This window comes from Salmo salar, chromosome 06, assembly GCF_965601325.2.
Source record: "Salmo salar chromosome 06, fSalSal1, whole genome shotgun sequence".
NCBI classification, from domain to species: Eukaryota; Metazoa; Chordata; class Actinopteri; order Salmoniformes; family Salmonidae; genus Salmo; species Salmo salar.
The window spans coordinates 27164028-27180451 of NC_138296.1; the positions used below are offsets into that span (position 1 = coordinate 27164028).

At 45.2% G+C, this 16424-nt stretch overlaps 1 protein-coding gene across 2 annotated transcripts in view; it reads left to right on the plus strand.

Annotated features, from left to right (window-relative positions):
* LOC106606731 (uncharacterized protein C16orf52 homolog B) overlaps positions 1–14048 on the plus strand; it is a 34998-nt gene extending 20950 nt beyond the window's left edge. For both annotated transcript variants that reach the window (XM_045720017.2, XM_082976402.1), the window contains exons 2-3: positions 124–336; positions 12191–14048. In XM_045720017.2, the coding sequence (XP_045575973.1) occupies positions 124–336; positions 12191–12375 (398 nt within the window). In that variant the 3' untranslated portion in view covers positions 12376–14048. The remainder of the gene's footprint in view (positions 1–123; positions 337–12190) is intronic.
* Positions 14049–16424: the final 2376 nt, after the last annotated feature.

The window sequence follows — 16424 nt, forward strand, 5'->3', positions numbered from 1 at the left end:
CGGTTTACTGCCCAGCCCTACAAGGATGTGCCCTAACAGTATGGCTGGTGTGAGTATTTAAATGTGTGTATGATCTAACACCTATTCTCTCTCTCTCTCTCTCATATATATATATATATATAGGTGCCCTGACGGTAGGCCTGGTGCGGCAGTGCCAGACCATCCACGGTCGAGACCGCACCTGTATCCCCCCGCGGCTTCCCCCCGAGTGGGTCACCACGCTCTTCTTCATCATCCTGGGTATCATCTCCCTCACGGTGACCTGTGGCCTGCTGGTGGCATCCCACTGGCGCCGCGAGGCCACCAAATACGCCCGCTGGATTGCCTTCACCGGGAGTAAGTGACTAGTGACCGAAACGACCCTACCTTAATGACGGTGGAGTGTACTTTGACCAATCAAAGCCAAGCTCAACCAGCTGAGTGTACCTTTACTGATAGACGTTACTCAGAGACACACTACACTTCACCACTAAATAGTGGTACTTGGTCACTCAAACGTAAAAAAAATACACCCTCTCTATCACCCTGTTAAGTAGCTTGACCAAACAAGCTGTAGGCCTAGATACAGAGGTCTCAGATATACCCTCTCTCCTACACGGAGGAGGGGTAGGGGTAGAGACAGAGTAAGTTGAGGGAGAGAAGAGGAAAGGGGGAGGCGAGGGAGAGGGGGGCTGTGAAAATATTGGTTTAGCTTTGCATTCATGCCCAGAATTTCAGTGTTGAAACTGATTTCAGGTAAACCAATGGAACCAATGTGTGTGATGTTTGCGTCTTTTGTGTGGGCGGTGTGTGTGTGCGTGCGTGCGTGCGTGCGTACTTGTATGCTGTATGTGTGTCTATCCTCCATGCCTCCAGATCATCCCTTCCCTGCAGCTCTTCGACTGAGAAGTGCATTCTATGGTACCTGTGTGGGCGTCATAGAGTACCACTCAATCGCTTCTTTTTGTCTTTCAACACTCGTCCCCTCTTTTTAGACAGGAATTCAGAGGAGACAGTTCTTAACTCAATACCAACCCAACATTCAGCAGCCCTGCTGAGCTGGGCTGTTTCGTAAGGCTGTGTCGGTGTTCATATTCTGATTGGTTGTTTGGCAAAGAGAAGAGACACCCCCCCTCACTCACTCACTCACCTAGAGGCAGAGTTTTACTAGCACACAGACACAGTTGATTGAATTGGTGCATCACAGTCATTATCTGTTAGTCGTATATAGAGAATAAGAATGATTATATTTTCTATGGTGTGTTTACCCAAGAATCACCCAATAATCAATTTCCCTCCAACCCCTCTAAAAAGATGCGTTGTCAATGTGTTCATTGCAAATCTGTGTCACGTGCTAAATGTGATTTAATTTAGTGATTTTTTGACAATCACACATCGCTCTGAGCCAAGTGATGAGGTTGCCTTGGCAACAGGGATGATATAGTCCCAATCATCCAGGGTTTTGTTGGCTGTATCAGGTCCTCAGTGATACTCTCTCACTTTCTCTTTCTCTCTCTCTCATGCTTTCACACTCTCTGTCTCTGCCGCTCTCCCTCTTGTGCTTTCACATTCTATCGCTTTCTCTCCCACTCTGTCACTGCAGTGAAGACTACCATTGATGGCTTCTTTCAGACAAAGAGATGCATTTTAAAGGGAAAGGGGAAACCTAGTCAGTTGCACAAGTGAATGCATTCAACCGAAATTTGTCTTCCGTATTTAATCCCTCTGAATCAGAGAGGTGAGGGGGCCTGCCTTACTTGATGTCCATGTCATCGGCGCCTGGGGAGCAGGTGGTGTTGCGGGGGTTAACTGCCTTGCTCAAGGACAGAACGGCAGATTTTTCCACCTTGCCGGCTCGAGGATTCGAACCATCAACCTTTCGGTTACTGGCCCAACGCTCTTAACCGCTAGGCTACCTGGCGCCAGAAAGAAATAGATTGAGAGGGAAGGAACGGGAGAATGTTTGTAGGTAGGGGTAGAGATTGAGATGTGTGAAGGGGAGACTACAGAATGACACTGAGCTACACTGGACCAGGAAGAGTGAGAGAGGGAGATGAAGAGAAAATGAGAGTGGGATTGAGAGACTGGAGAGGTAGAAAAGCATCACTTGTAATCTGAGAGCCAGCTATGGGAGGAGGAAAGGGGGAGGAGGAGAGAGGGGTTCTAAACGGGGTAGAAAGTAAGAGGGCCTTGAGTATTTCCCTGACAGTGCTGAGCACTGCACCTCACAGGGTTGCTGTTGCTGCTGTGTAATGGGCAGGCTGGGCTTTCTCCTTTCAGGAAAGAGGGAGAGGGGAGGGAGAGGTAGAGTGAGGAGAAGTGGTAGACTAAAAGGGGATTAAAAGAGAGGTAGAGTTAAAGTGGGGGAGAGATTGAGTATGTGAGAGAGCGAGAGTGAGGGGGCTGGGGATAAGGGGCATATGTGATTGGTGCTCTGTGTTACAGAATGAAAGGTGCAGGCCCCCTATTAGCTAGGGGGGGTAGCTAATAGGGGGCTAACAGGTGATGATTGCTGGCTGGGGAAAGGAAGCTACCAGTAGGCGTAGCTGGCCCAGGGCCACTGCCACCTGAAAGGATCCCTTTGTACAGCCAGTACAGGCCCTCTTCTGTCCCCTGTACACTACAGTCTTTACACTAAGCCCTAGCCAGGCCCCCGTCTGTCCCCTGTGCACTACAGTCTTTACACTAGGCCCTAGCCAGGCCCCCTTCTGTCCCCTGTGCACTACAGTCTTTACACTAGGCCCTAGCCAAGCCACCTTCTGTCCCCTGTACACTACAGTCTTTACACTAGGCCCTATCCAGGCCCCCTTCTGTCCTCTGTGCACTACAGTCTTTACACTACGCCCTAGCCAAGCCCCCTTCTGTCCCCTGTGCACTACAATCTTTACACTAGGCCCTAGCCAGGCCCCCTTCTGTCCCCTGTGCACTACAGTCTTTACACTAGGCCCTAGCCAGGCCCCCTTTTGTCCCCTGTGCACTACAGTCTTTACACTAGGCCCTAGCCAAGCCCCCTTCTGTCCCCTGTGCACTACAGTCTTTACACTAGGCCCTAGCCAGGCCCCCTTTTGTCCCCTGTGCACTACAGTCTTTACACTAGGCCCTAGCCAGGCCCCCTTCTGTCCCCTGTGCACTACAGTCTTTACACTAGGCCCTAGCCAGGCCCCCTTTTGTCCCCTGTGCACTACAGTCTTTACACTAGGCCCTAGCTAGTAGTCTTGGGCGGTATACCTTATATACCGGGGTATTTGTAAATAGCTGCGGGATGGTTTTTCAGTACCAATACAGGTACTGGTACAGTATCAATACAGTTGGAACAATTTCTTTGAAGTGTTTTTTAATAAATTATAATATTTGTTGCTACTTTTTAAGTAAATACCTGCAGTCAACTTCAAATCAAATGTTATTTGTCACGTGTCGAATACAACAGGTGTAGACTTACAGTGAAATGCTTACTTACAAGCCCTAACCAACAATGCAGTTTTAAGAAAAAAAAGAGAGGAAAAAATGAAATAAAATTAACAAATAATTAAAGAGCAGCAGTAAAATAACAATAGCGAGGCTATATACAGGGGGTACCGGTACAGAGTCAATGTGCGGGGGCACCGGTTAGTTGAGGTAATTAGTACATGTAGGTAGAGTTGTTAAAGTGAGTATGCATAGATAATTAACAGAGAGTAGCAGCAGTGTAAAAGAGGGGAGGGGGGGGGGCAATGGAAATAGTCTGGGTAGCCATTTCATTAGATGTTCATGAGTCTTATGGCTTGAGGGTAGAAGCTTTTTAGAAGCCTCTTGGGTCTAGACTTGGCGATCCAGTACCGCTTGCCGTGCGGTAGCAGAGAGAACAGTCTATGACTAGGGTGGCTGGAGTCTTGACACTTTTTAGGGCCTTCCTCTGGCACCGCCTGGTATAGAGGTCCTGGATGGCAGGAAGCTTGGCCCCAGTGATGTACTGGGCCGTTCGCACTACCCTCTGTAGTGCCTTGTGGTCGGAGGCCGAGCAGTTGCCATACCAGGCAGTGATGCAACCAGTCAGGATGCTCTCGATGGTGCAGCTGTAAAACCTTTTGAGGATCTGAGGACCCATGCCAAATCTTTTTAGTTTCCTGAGGGGGAATAGGTTTTGTTATGCCCTCTTCACAACTGTCTTTGTGTGCTTGGACCATGTTCGTTTGTTGGCGATGTGGACACTCAACCTGCTCCAATACAGCCCCGTCGATGAGAATGGGGGCATGCTCGGTCCTCCTTTTCCTGTAGTCCACAATCATCTCCTTTGTCTTGATCACATTGAGGAAGAGGCTGTTGTCCTGGCACCACACAGCCAGGTCTCTGTCCTCCTCTCTATAGGCCGTCTCGTCATTGTCAGTGATCAGGCCTACCACTGTTGTGTTATTGACAAATCTAATGATGGTGTTGGAATTGTGCTTGGCCGTGCAGTCATGAGTGAACAGGTAGTACAGGAGGCGACTGAGCACGCACCCCTGAGGGGCCCCAGTGTTGAGGATCAGCGTGGCAGATGTGTTGTTACCTACCCTCACCACCTGGGGGCGGCCCATCAGGAAGTCCAGGATCCAGTTGCAGAGGGAGGTGTTTAGTACCAGGGTCCTTAGCTTAGTGATGGACTTTGAGGGCACAATGGTGTTGAACGCTGAGCTGTAGTCAATGAATAGCATTCTCACATAGGTGTTATTTTTGTCCAGGTGGGAAAGGGCAGTGTGGACTACAATAGAGATTGCATCATTCTGTGGAACTGTTGGGGCAGTATACAAATTGGAGTGGGTCTATGGTTTCTGGGATAATGGTGTTAATGTGAGCTATGACCAGCCTTTCAAAGCACTTCATGGCTACAGACGTGAGTGCTACGAGTCGGTAGTGATTTAGGCAGGTTACCTTAGTGTTCTTGGGCACAGGGACTATGGTGGTCTGCTTGAAACATGTTGGTATTACAGACTCAGACAGGGAGAGGTTGAAAATGTCAGTGAAGGCTCGTGTCACTGGACAACTCCTTTTGTTGTCTGTAAAAGTTTGCAAGCCATGCCACATCCGACGAGTATCCGAGCCGGTGTAGTACGATTCGATCTTAGTCCTGTATTGACTCTTTGCCTGTTTGATGGTTCGCCAGAGGATATAGAAGGATTTCTTATATGCTTCCAGGTTAGAGTCCCGCTCCTTGAAAGCGGCAGCTCTACCCTTTAGCTCAGTGCGGATGTTGCCTGTAATCCATGGCTTCTGGTTGGGGTATGTACAGTGAGGGGAAAAAGTATTTGATCCCCTGATGATTTTGTACGTTTGCCCACTGACAAAGAAATGATCAGTCTATAATTTTAATGGTAGGTTTATGTGAGAGGCAGAATAACAACAAAGAAATCCAGAAAAAACGCATGTCAAAAATGTTATAAAATGATTTGCATTTTAATGAGGGAAATAAGTATTTGACCCCTCTGCAAAACATGACTTAGTACTTGGTGGCAAAACCCTTGTTGGCAATCACAGAGGTCAGACGTTTCTTGTAGTTGGCCACCAGGTTTGCACACATCTCAGGAGGATTTTGTCCCACTCCTCTTTGCAGATCTTCTCCAAGTCATTAAGGTTTCGAGGCTGACGTTTGGCAACTCGAACCTTCAGCTCCCTCCACAGATTTTCTATGGGATTACGGTCTGGAGACTGGCTAGGCTACTCCAGGACCTTAATGTGCTTCTTCTTGAGCCACTCCTTTGTTGCCTTAGCCGTGTGTTTTGGGTCCTTGTCATGCTGGAATACCCATCCACGACCCATTTTCAATGCCCTGGCTGAGGGAAGGAGGTTCTCACCCAAGATTTGACGGTACATGGCCCCGTCCATCGTCCCTTTGATGCGGTGAAGTTGTCCTGTCCCCTTAGCAGAAAAACACCCCCAAAGCATAATGTTTCCACCTCCATGTTTGACGGTGGGGATGGTGTTCTTGGGGTCATAGGCAGCATTCCTCCTCCTCCAAACACAGCGAGTTGAGTTGATGCCAAAGAGCTCCAATTTGGTCTCATCTGACCACAACACTTTCACCCAGTTGTCCTCTGAATCATTCAGATGTTCATTGGCAAACTTCAGACGGGCATGTATATGTGCTTTCTTGAGCAGGGGGACCTTGCGGGCGCTGCAGGATTTCAGTCCTTCACGGCGTAGTGTGTTACCAATTGTTTTCTTGGTGACTATGGTCCCAGCTGCCTTGAGATCATTGACAAGATCCTCCCGTGTAGTTCTGGGCTGATTCCTCAACGTTCTCATGATCATTGCAACTCCACGAGGTGAGATCTTGCATGGAGCCCCAGGCCGAGGGAGATTGACAGTTCTTTTGTGTTTCTTCCATTTGCGAATAATCGCACCAACTGTTGTCACCTTCTCACCAAGCTGCTTGGCGATGGTCTTGTAGCCCATTCCAGCCTTGTGTAGGTCTACAATCTTGTCCCTGACATCCTTGGAGAGCTCTTTGGTCTTGGCCATCGTGGAGAGTTTGGAATCTGATTGATTGATTGCTTCTGTGGACAGGTGTCTTTTATACAGGTAACAAGCTGCGGTTAGGAGCACTCCCTTTAAGAGTGTGCTCCTAATCTCAGCTCATTACCTGTATAAAAGACACCTGGGAGCCAGAAATCTTTCTGATTGAGAGGGGGTTAAATACTTATTTCCCTCATTAAAATGCAAACAATTTAGAACATTTTTGACATGCGTTTTTCTGGATTTTTTTGTTGTAATTCTGTCTAATGATTTTTTTTGTCAGTGGGCAATCGTACAAAATCAGCAGGGGATCAAATACTTTTTTCCCTCACTGTACGTACAGTCACTGTGGGGACGGAGTCATCAATGCACTTATTGATTAACTTCTTTTGGATAGGGGGCGGTATTTTGACGTCCGGATGAAAAGCGCGCCCAAAGTAAACTGCCTGCTACTCAGGCCCAGAAGCTAGAATAAGCATATAATTGGTAGATTTGGATAGAAAACACTAAAGTTTATAAAACTGTTAAAAATAATGTCCACTAGTCTTTACACTAGGCCCTAGCTAGGCCCCCTTCTGTCCCCTGTACACTACAGTCTTTACACTAGGCCCTAGCTATTCCCCCTTCTATCCCCTGTACACTACAGTATTTACACTAGGTCCTAGCCAGGCCCCCTTCTGTCCCCTGTACACTACAGTATTTACACTAGGCCCTAGCCAGGCCCCCTTCTGTCCCCTGTACACTACAGTATTTACACTAGGTCCTAGCCAGGCCCCCTTCTGTCCCCTGTACACTACAGTATTTACACTAGGCCCTAGCCAGGCCCCCTTCTGTCCCCTGTACACTACAGTATTTACACTGACCCTAGCTATTCCCCCTTCTGTCCCCTGTACACTACAGTATTTACACTAGGCCCTAGCTATTCCCCCGTCTGGTCCCTGTACACTACTCTTTACACTAGGCCCTAGCCAGACACTACTATGCCCTAGCAAACCCCGCTGTCTGACTTCGCTGTACACTACTCCCCAGGTACAGTGAGGTACAGTATTCTGACAGGCACTAGTCTAAGAATCTGTAACGTATCAGCTAAGGTAGTTTGAAAAACACTGAGGTTCTGGCTTGCGGTGGGTAAACACATGGCCGCGGCAGTGAGGACAGACATAAATATTAGCTGTGTCTGCCCAGTCCGGGGGGGGGGGGTTAGCCAGACAACACTCTGCTCGCTAGCTGGCAGCACAGACAGGACACATTCAGCCAGCCAGCCTGCCTGCTAGCGTAGAGAGAGCCATAGAGAACCAGCTGCATCATCTGAGCTGTTTTAGCTAGGCTAAATCAGTCCCTTTCTGAGGGGGAAAATAGCCTGTGTGGGTTTGGGCTGGAGGACATGATGTGTAGCTGTAGTGTTGTGGAAGCATATGAGGAGTTATTGCCCCAAGCCTCTTTTGATTTCCATCTACGTGCGTTTGGAAAATCAGCCCTATGATTGAAGCTTTAGTTAGGGCACTCAGTGTGAATGGAAGAACGTTTAATCTGTAAGCCTTTGATTGTGTCTGGCGAAGCAACATGATTTGATTTAGTCCGTTTCCAGTTTGTCTGTTCAGTGGTAATTCACAGGAATCAGAGAATTATCTTGTTTGACTTTCGATTGACAGTTGCACTTATCGACAAGACCCAGCGAACACTTCCCTAAACGTTCTCCTTTGGTTATTTGACATACAGTGCCTTCAGAAAGTATTCACACCCTTTGACATTTTACCGATTTTGTTGTATTACTGCCTGACTTTAAAATCGATTAAATTGAGATTTTTTTGTCACTTGCCTTTTTTTTGTACCTCATAATGTCAAAGTAGAGTTCTCTTTTCCCCAAAAATCATAATTTCTAAACATTTTAAAGCTGAAATGTCTTGAGTCAATAAGTATTCAACCCCTTTTGTTATGGCATGCCTAAATAAGTTCAGTAGTAAACGTTTGCTTAACACATAATAAGTTGCATGGGCTCTGTGTGCAATAATAGTGCTTAACATGGTTTTTGAATGACTACCTCATCTCTGTACCCCACACATACAATTATCTGTAAGGTCCCTAAGACAAGCAGTGAATTGCTAACACAGATTCAACCAGTGAGATTTTCCAATGCCTCACAAAGAAGGGCACCTATTGGTAGATTGGTCAAAAGAAATAAAAAGCAGACATTGAATATCCCTTTGAGTATGGTGAAGTTATTAAATACACTTTGGGTGGTGTATCAACACACCCAGTCACTACAAAGATACAGGCGTCCTTCCTAACTCTGTTGCCGGAGAGGAGGGAAACCACTCAGGGATTTCACCATGAGGGCAATGGTGATTTTTAAACGGTTTGTTTTCTCCTATCACACTCTGAGGATGGATCAACAACATCGTAGTTACTCCACAATACTAACCTAATTTACAGAGTGAAAAAAAGGAAGCCTGTACAGAATACATGCATCCTGTTTGCAACAAGGTAATAAAGTAATACTGCAAAAAATGTGGCAAAGCAATTCACTTTTTGTCCTAAATACAAAGTGTTATGTTTGTGGCAAATCCAAAACAACACTTCACTGAGTATTACTCCCCACATTTTCAAGCATAGTCATGGCTGCATCATGTTATGGGTGTGCTTGTAAGGACTGGGGAGTTTTTCAGGATAAAAAAATAACTAAAGAGAGCTAAGCACAGGCAAAATCCTAGAAGAAAACCTGGTTCAGTCTGCTTTCCACCAGACACTGGGAGATTAATTCACCTTTCAGCAGGGCAATAACCCAAAACACAAGGCCAAATCTACACTGGAGTTACTTACCAAGAAGACAGTGAATGTTCCTGAGTGGCCGAGTTACAGTTTTGACTTATCTGCTTGAAAATCTATGGCAAGACCTCAAATTGGTTGTCTAGCAATGATCAACAACCAATTTTACAGAGCTTGAAGAATTTGGGGCAAATGTTGCTCAATCCATGTGTGATAATCTCTTAGAGATTTACCCAGAAAGACTCACAGCTGTAATTGCTGCCAAAGGTGATTCTAATATGTATTGATTCAGGTGGTTGAATACTTATCTAATCAAGATATATTAGTGTTTTATTTTTTCAGAATATTTTACAATTGAGTATTTTGTGTAGATCGTCCTGGGATCTAACATTTGGTAGCTGGGGAGGCTGCAATATCTTCAAATAAATATTCTGAAAGCCCCAAAATAAAACCAAACATGAGGAGTTTCATGATGCTAATTAACAATGGCTTTTATAATTAACTGGTCCTACCAAGAGGCTGATCACTTGGATTAAGACCGATAACTACCCTAATGATTTTACTCCTGACCTTGCCCCTGTGCCCAGTCACTGCTTACACACACACACTGAACACACACACACAAACCGTATTGTGCCCCATCAGGACTGGTGTGTCACTCCACTTTGTTGGGTGCCAGAGCAGTGACGTATTATCAGTGTTATCACTTCTCTCAGCAGGAAGTCTAACACACTAATTGGTGTCTTGAAATGGACGCCAAGTGCTTGTCTCTTCAGAAATACATATTTATGGCCTCCCGAGTGGCGCAGCGGTCTAATGCACTGCATCGCAGTGTTTTGCGGTGTCACTACAGCCTTTGGTTCGAATCCCAGGCTGTGTCACAATCGGCTGTGACCGGACACAATTGGCCCAGCGTCGTCCAGGTTTGGGAAGGGTTTGGCCAGGGGGGCTTTACTTGGCTCATCACGCTCTAGCGACTACTTGTGGCGGGCTGGGCGCCTGCAGGCTGACTTCGGTCGTCAGTTGAACGGTGTTTCCTCCGAAACATGGGTTAAGCGAGCGGGTGTTAAGGAGCACAGTTTGGCGGGTCATGTTTAGGAGGACGCGTGACTCTCCCGAGCCCGTTGGGGAGTTGCAGCGATGAGACAAGATCGTAATCACGAAATTGGGGAGAAAAAGGGGGGCACATTTTGGACACACCTACTCATTCCAGAATTGTTCTTAATTTTTACTATTTTCTACATTGTAGAATAATAGCGAAGACATCAAAACTATGAAATAACGCATATAGAAAACACAAAATAGTAAAAATAAAGAAAAACCCTTGAATGAGTAGGTGTCCAAACTTTTGACTGGTACTGTATATATTTCTTTATTTTTACTTGTTGGTTTTTTATCTAATGATACTTGTTGCTTTTTTCGACACAGAGTAGGATGCCACATTAAGTGGTGGCCTATTTTCATGGTCCATACGTCTGTAATGACTGTCAAGCTCTCGGCTATCTTTGGGTAGCCTCTATCGCACTGTAGCTAGTTTTCAGTAGGACATGCCTGGGGAACATGTCTGCAGTCTCTCTCCTATAGCTCCTGGTATGTCTCATACGGCCCTGTCATGATGTGACAGTGTTTGTGATGGGGTGGCCCTTCTATTGCTGCTGACAGGGAGAGAACACGGATACTCTACCATGTAGGAGAGAGGAGAGCAGAAGTTATTTGACGGCAGACCACCACATGTCCACTGAATTAGCATTAGCCTAAGTGATTAAGTTACACTATATCGAATTAGCTTTTAAAGTAATCTTTTAAAGTAATTCAACTCTATATTTATACTACCTTTTGAGTACGTTTTATAGAGTATGTGTAAGTCCTTGGCTCTGCCTTTTCAGATTAGTAACACTGCTTCAGATGGACAGATTCACTCAAAGCCCACAGAATCTATGTTGTGCGTACATGTGTGGGTGTTCAGTTGGTGTTGGTGTCTCTTGATCAGGACCTGAGTCCCTCTCTATCCGCTGCCCTGACTGTCTGAAGAGAGAGAGATGCTCCCTGGTCTCGGCTCCCTCTAGCTGAGTGGATTATAAAATTGCCTCAGTTTGTTACAACGCCAACTCACTTTTCTCTCTCTCTCTCCTACTCTCTCTCGCGCACGCACACACACACACACACACACACACACACACACACAGTCTTGTGTAACTAACCTTGTGGGGACACAATTCAGTCCCATTCAAAATCCTATTTTCCCTAACACTAATTCTAACCTTAACCCTAAACCCCCTAGAAATTAACATTTTACCTTGTGGGGACTGTCCCAAGTTGTTACATTTTTTTTTTAAATTACTATTCTTGTGGGGACTTCTGGTCCCCACAAATATAGTTAAACACGTCCACACACATACACACACACTCTTTCTCTCTCCTCTCTCCATTCCTCCATCTCTCTCTCTCTCTCTCCCTCTGATCATTGATCTGCTTGGACGCCCACTGAAAGGCCCTATTATCCTATGCCGAAGAGCGTCCCGTCTGCCTGCCTGTTTTGGAGCTCTTCTGAAAGCCTGCATGGTCTGGTTGGTGTGTTCGTGGCCTTGGTACATTCACGGTGGTGAGACTGGAGTGTGTCTCCTTCACAGCTAAGGTCTATTTATGTAAAAGGATTGAGGCGTGATGATGTCTGGGGCCTTGGACGAGTGTTTTGGTTCTGTAGTGTGTGTGACATTGTGCGGTAGGTAGTATATAGGCCTACTGAGGACGAGTGACGATTCAGTCATTAAATTCATCAATTAATTAGTCAGTCACTCAATCAATTAACAAATCAAGTCGATCTTTATTATCCCAGAGGGAGATTTGGTTGACAAGCATCCAATCCATCCCAGGTTTCATCCTAATTGAAAGCGGAGCGGTCTCCAGTGTAGCAAACACCACAGGAAATAGTAAAACAATTCCAACATGTCTAACATTATCTCTCTCTCCCCCTCAGTGATCCTGTTCTGTATGGCGGCGCTCATCTTCCCCATCGGTTTCTACATCAACGAGGTGGGTGGCCAGCCATACAAGCTGCCCAACAACACGGTGGTGGGCTCCTCCTACGTCCTCTTTGTCCTCTCCATCTTCTTCACCATAGTGGGACTGCTGTTCGCAGGCAAGGTGTGCCTGCCCGGCTGACTGCGGCTACCGCTCTGCCACCTGGAATTTAAGCTGGGGCTGAGGAAAAACATACAAAGGAGATAAATAAAATGGAGGAGAAGAAAAATGGACGACTGAAAAGAAAAACACTGGCCAGAAAGCAGGGATGGGATGTCTCTGACGGACGGTGTGACGATATGCAGCTGGGACGGTTAACGCGGAGTAACAAACTAACTGAGATGAATAGACACGGACGAATATGGACGCTGTCGAACTGACTCAGGCTTTTTTTCCCTCTCTGCCTTTGCTTATTTAAAACATGTCATTTTTACATTGTTGTTGTTGCACTTTGGAGAGCGATGCGGGAGACACACGTCCGGTCCATGGGGGGGGTGAATAGGGGTGGGGAGGGGTTCTTTCCCCAAACCCCCTGCCGTTGTCATGGCGACAGTAACTATGACGTCACACCTTTCGGAGGATCTCCACTTCACCCTTCGTGCCCAGCGAGAAAACAAACCGTTGTCATCTCAACCTTTCCTGTTGCTATTTTTGGCTTCTTACACTATTTCAGTTGTTTTGGATTCTTCCATTTAGTGTTTTTTGGGTTGTTGCTTTCTCCTTTCCCCCTTTTTCACTGAGGTGGTTTGAGGGGAAGTTTGGGCCAACAAACCTCTGGAGGAGCTGTAAGGGTATATTAAGAGGCTGCTGATGGGGTCATTGTCTCTCTGCCTCCCCATGTGTGGCCTGGGACAAGAGTCACTTCAGCCATGGTTAGGCAGTAACTAGGGAGGGGGCTATTTGGGGTAGAGGGGGAAGGTTGGTTGAGATGACATCCTAGGTGGCATCCTAGCTTGCTGGGCATGAGCAAGTCCCCTTTGGAAGAGGTAGGGTGGACTGCTACATTGGCCTTTCGATCTTCACCCTAACCTTAACCCCAGCACCATGACCCATATAATCCAGGGGATTTAGACAGGTGCGCTGTTCCAGAGAGGGGAGGGTAGGACCCCAGGCCCTGACGACCAAGGTTCCTTAATTGGCCAGGCACCACACAGTAAGTCAAGCACCTACCAGCTGCTCTACAGGAAAGGAAAAAGGGAATGAAGACTGAGAGCACCTGGATTATTATGAAACATGGATGGGATCAGGCAGGAGTGATGTTTTGCTTTGTAAAATAGTAATAAAAAAGCATCAGGCACTGCAGGTCAGGTCGTTGTGGGGCTGTGCCTCACTACTTACTGTGCTGTGCCCGATGCCTGTGAAACACACGCACACACACATTAACAGATGCACAAAAGACTTGCACACAAACACACACACACGTGTTTCGGGCTCAATCTCTAAGTCATGGTGAAGTATTTGTTGTCCATTTCCATTCCTGCTCAGCTTTTCTTTGTGTTGGTCTGTATAATATGGATTGTGAAGAAGCCCTTTCTGGTTCCTAGTTTGATTTGTTGTTGTGCCATGATCAGAATTTCTGTTTTAGGAAGCACTGTGCATTCAACGGTATAGCTAATAGCAGAAGAGGCACCACAAATGTATAAAACAATAACTTCTTACCTCATTTTTTTCTTATTCAAACTACTACTATTATGTTTTCCAAACCATGACGATGAGTTCCCTAGAAATTGTATTGTCTTGATCAGGCGGCTAGGCATAAAGCTTGTGATCAACGCAAATGATTTATCTTTCACTGAATAAAAAGAGAAAAAAGACGGATGTGTTTGAGTCTGACACAATCACTCTACATACTGTATAATGTTTATTCTGTTTCAACATGTTAGTGTTCAGCTGCAGGCCTCGAGGGTGGTTTGTAATTTATCAACTAGTGTCTGACTGGCTAGGGAGTAGCCAATCACACCGGTCTTTGAAAAAAAGGCAATGACAAAAACCAGGGCGACGTTCAGTAGGAGAAAACATTTGAAACAGGGAGGTTATGTAAAACGTATATATACAATAATCCAGAGGACTTCTTTATTTTACCACAAAAACTTTTAATTTGGGGGGGTTCAGTTATATATTTTTCAGTTTCTTATGGGATAATCTGTAGAACAATGTGCCATCTCCAAATGGTCTTCCCATCTGAACGTTTTAAGACATTGCACTTTTTTCAACACAAACCTATGTAGAAGACAGGGGCAACCAAGGTGCATCTCAGTTGAAGGGCTATATGTTTTCAGTCAGCCTGTAAAGTGCTTATTGTTCATCTGGAAATGAGCACCAGTGAAGTTAGTGAAGAACAAAACGTACAGTACCCTCCCAACCACGCCACTATTGATTCAAGTTGTTTCTTTGAAGACTTTAACAGTGCTTGCCATATTCACCTTTGAATTGACTTAATCTCTGGTTAAGTTTTACAGTCAAACCTATGAGTGACCTTTCATTCGTGTTCATACTGCATTCATGATTCTGTTAAATGTGGATTTTGTTCAGAAGTCTGTGTGCTCAGTGTCCAGCCAAGAATGGACAAAGATTTACATAATGCAACTGATTAAATTTTTCCTTCCATCATTTACAAACACTAATTATTTACAGTGCAAAAAGGAATGATGTATCCACAGCAAAATGCTAATCTGATTATATGGAAGTGCACGTTGACTGTTTGGGTAAGTGATTAGCAAGACACTAGTCACTAACATCTGACTGTATAGAATAAAAGGCACCAACTATGCAAATAAAGACATGAGCTCTACAGGGGTAATAGTCAAGGCTCCTCTTCCATCTAATTACAGCATCTTGTCTGTCAACCATCTTGAAACTAATCAATGCCTGTGATGTGATCCATACTCAATTAAATCCAAAAGAAAGGAAATAAAGGGCCACATTTACCAATCACTTCCACCAGTCCAAAGTTTGCACCAGTTCTTTTCTGAGAGAAATAAATTAATATTTTAAAATGAAGTTAAACCATGAAAATGTCTTTAGTAACACCTGCTTCACTCTCCTTGGATAACAACAGATGGAGCGAACTTCATACCAGAGCAAAACATTTAGGTGGCACCCTATTCCCTATCAAATGGCACCCTCTTCCCTGATCTGTTGGTATATAGTGAATAGTGGGCCATTTTATAATGAGGAATGCCCCAAATCTGGTTGTTTGGATAAAGAGAGCTGGTTCTTATTTGGGTATTAGGTGAAGTCTGCCATTTTGCCATTCAAATGAATTTACCAGCTAGATTGACCCCCTAGAGTCTATGTCCGTGCCCCTGTGGAAATGTAATTAGCATAATAAACAAATCCCCATCAAAATCTGTCTAAGATGAAGCATTTGCGGTGGAAGTTGGCCGAGCTACACCGGTGTTTGTCAGACAATGACACATCCCGGTCTTCTCACGAAAATGTCTGTAGTGTCCAAATGGTTTGGCCTCCAAACTAATAGAGCCCCACAGTGGAGGTGTCATAATACCCGTAAAACCTAGCGGTCAAACAAGGAAATGGTTCCAATCATTTTTCCCAAATTAATTTTTCCTATAGGGAATGTTAGAAACACTTAAATAAGGGCTGGGTTTCTTGTAGGCTTACCCTGGCGTGACGTTTTGATAACCGTGTAAATCTCTCTCTTACAAGGTAACTTTTATCAATATATTTACTCTCAGATTCGAAAATGCTAATTAGCATCAAAGTAGACACCATACAAGACTACAAATCCCTGCAAGCTCCTGCGCGTCATCTTTAGCTGACACTTTTGCTAACAGGTATACTGTCAAAGAAATGTAACCAATTTATTCATTACTAAATTTATCTAACATTAGATAGTTAATCTAGAGATTCTTACCTTTGCCTTGATTTGGCAGTTTTGTCCAGATCATCATGGCATTTGTAGTTATTTGACAGCCAAATTAGCAGCTAATTAGCATTTCATTTTTGTGGGGGTGAGGGGGGGTAAATACAGGCGAATATATTGATAAAAGTCACCTTGTCCTAGAGAGATTTACACGGTTATCAAAATGTCACGCCAGGGTAAGCCTATACGAAACAGCCCTTATTTTAAGTGTTTCTAAAATCTCCAAGGGGCAAAATGAATGGTAGATAAACGATTGCAACCATTTCCTTGTTTGACTGCTAGGTTTTATGGGTATTATGACTCATAC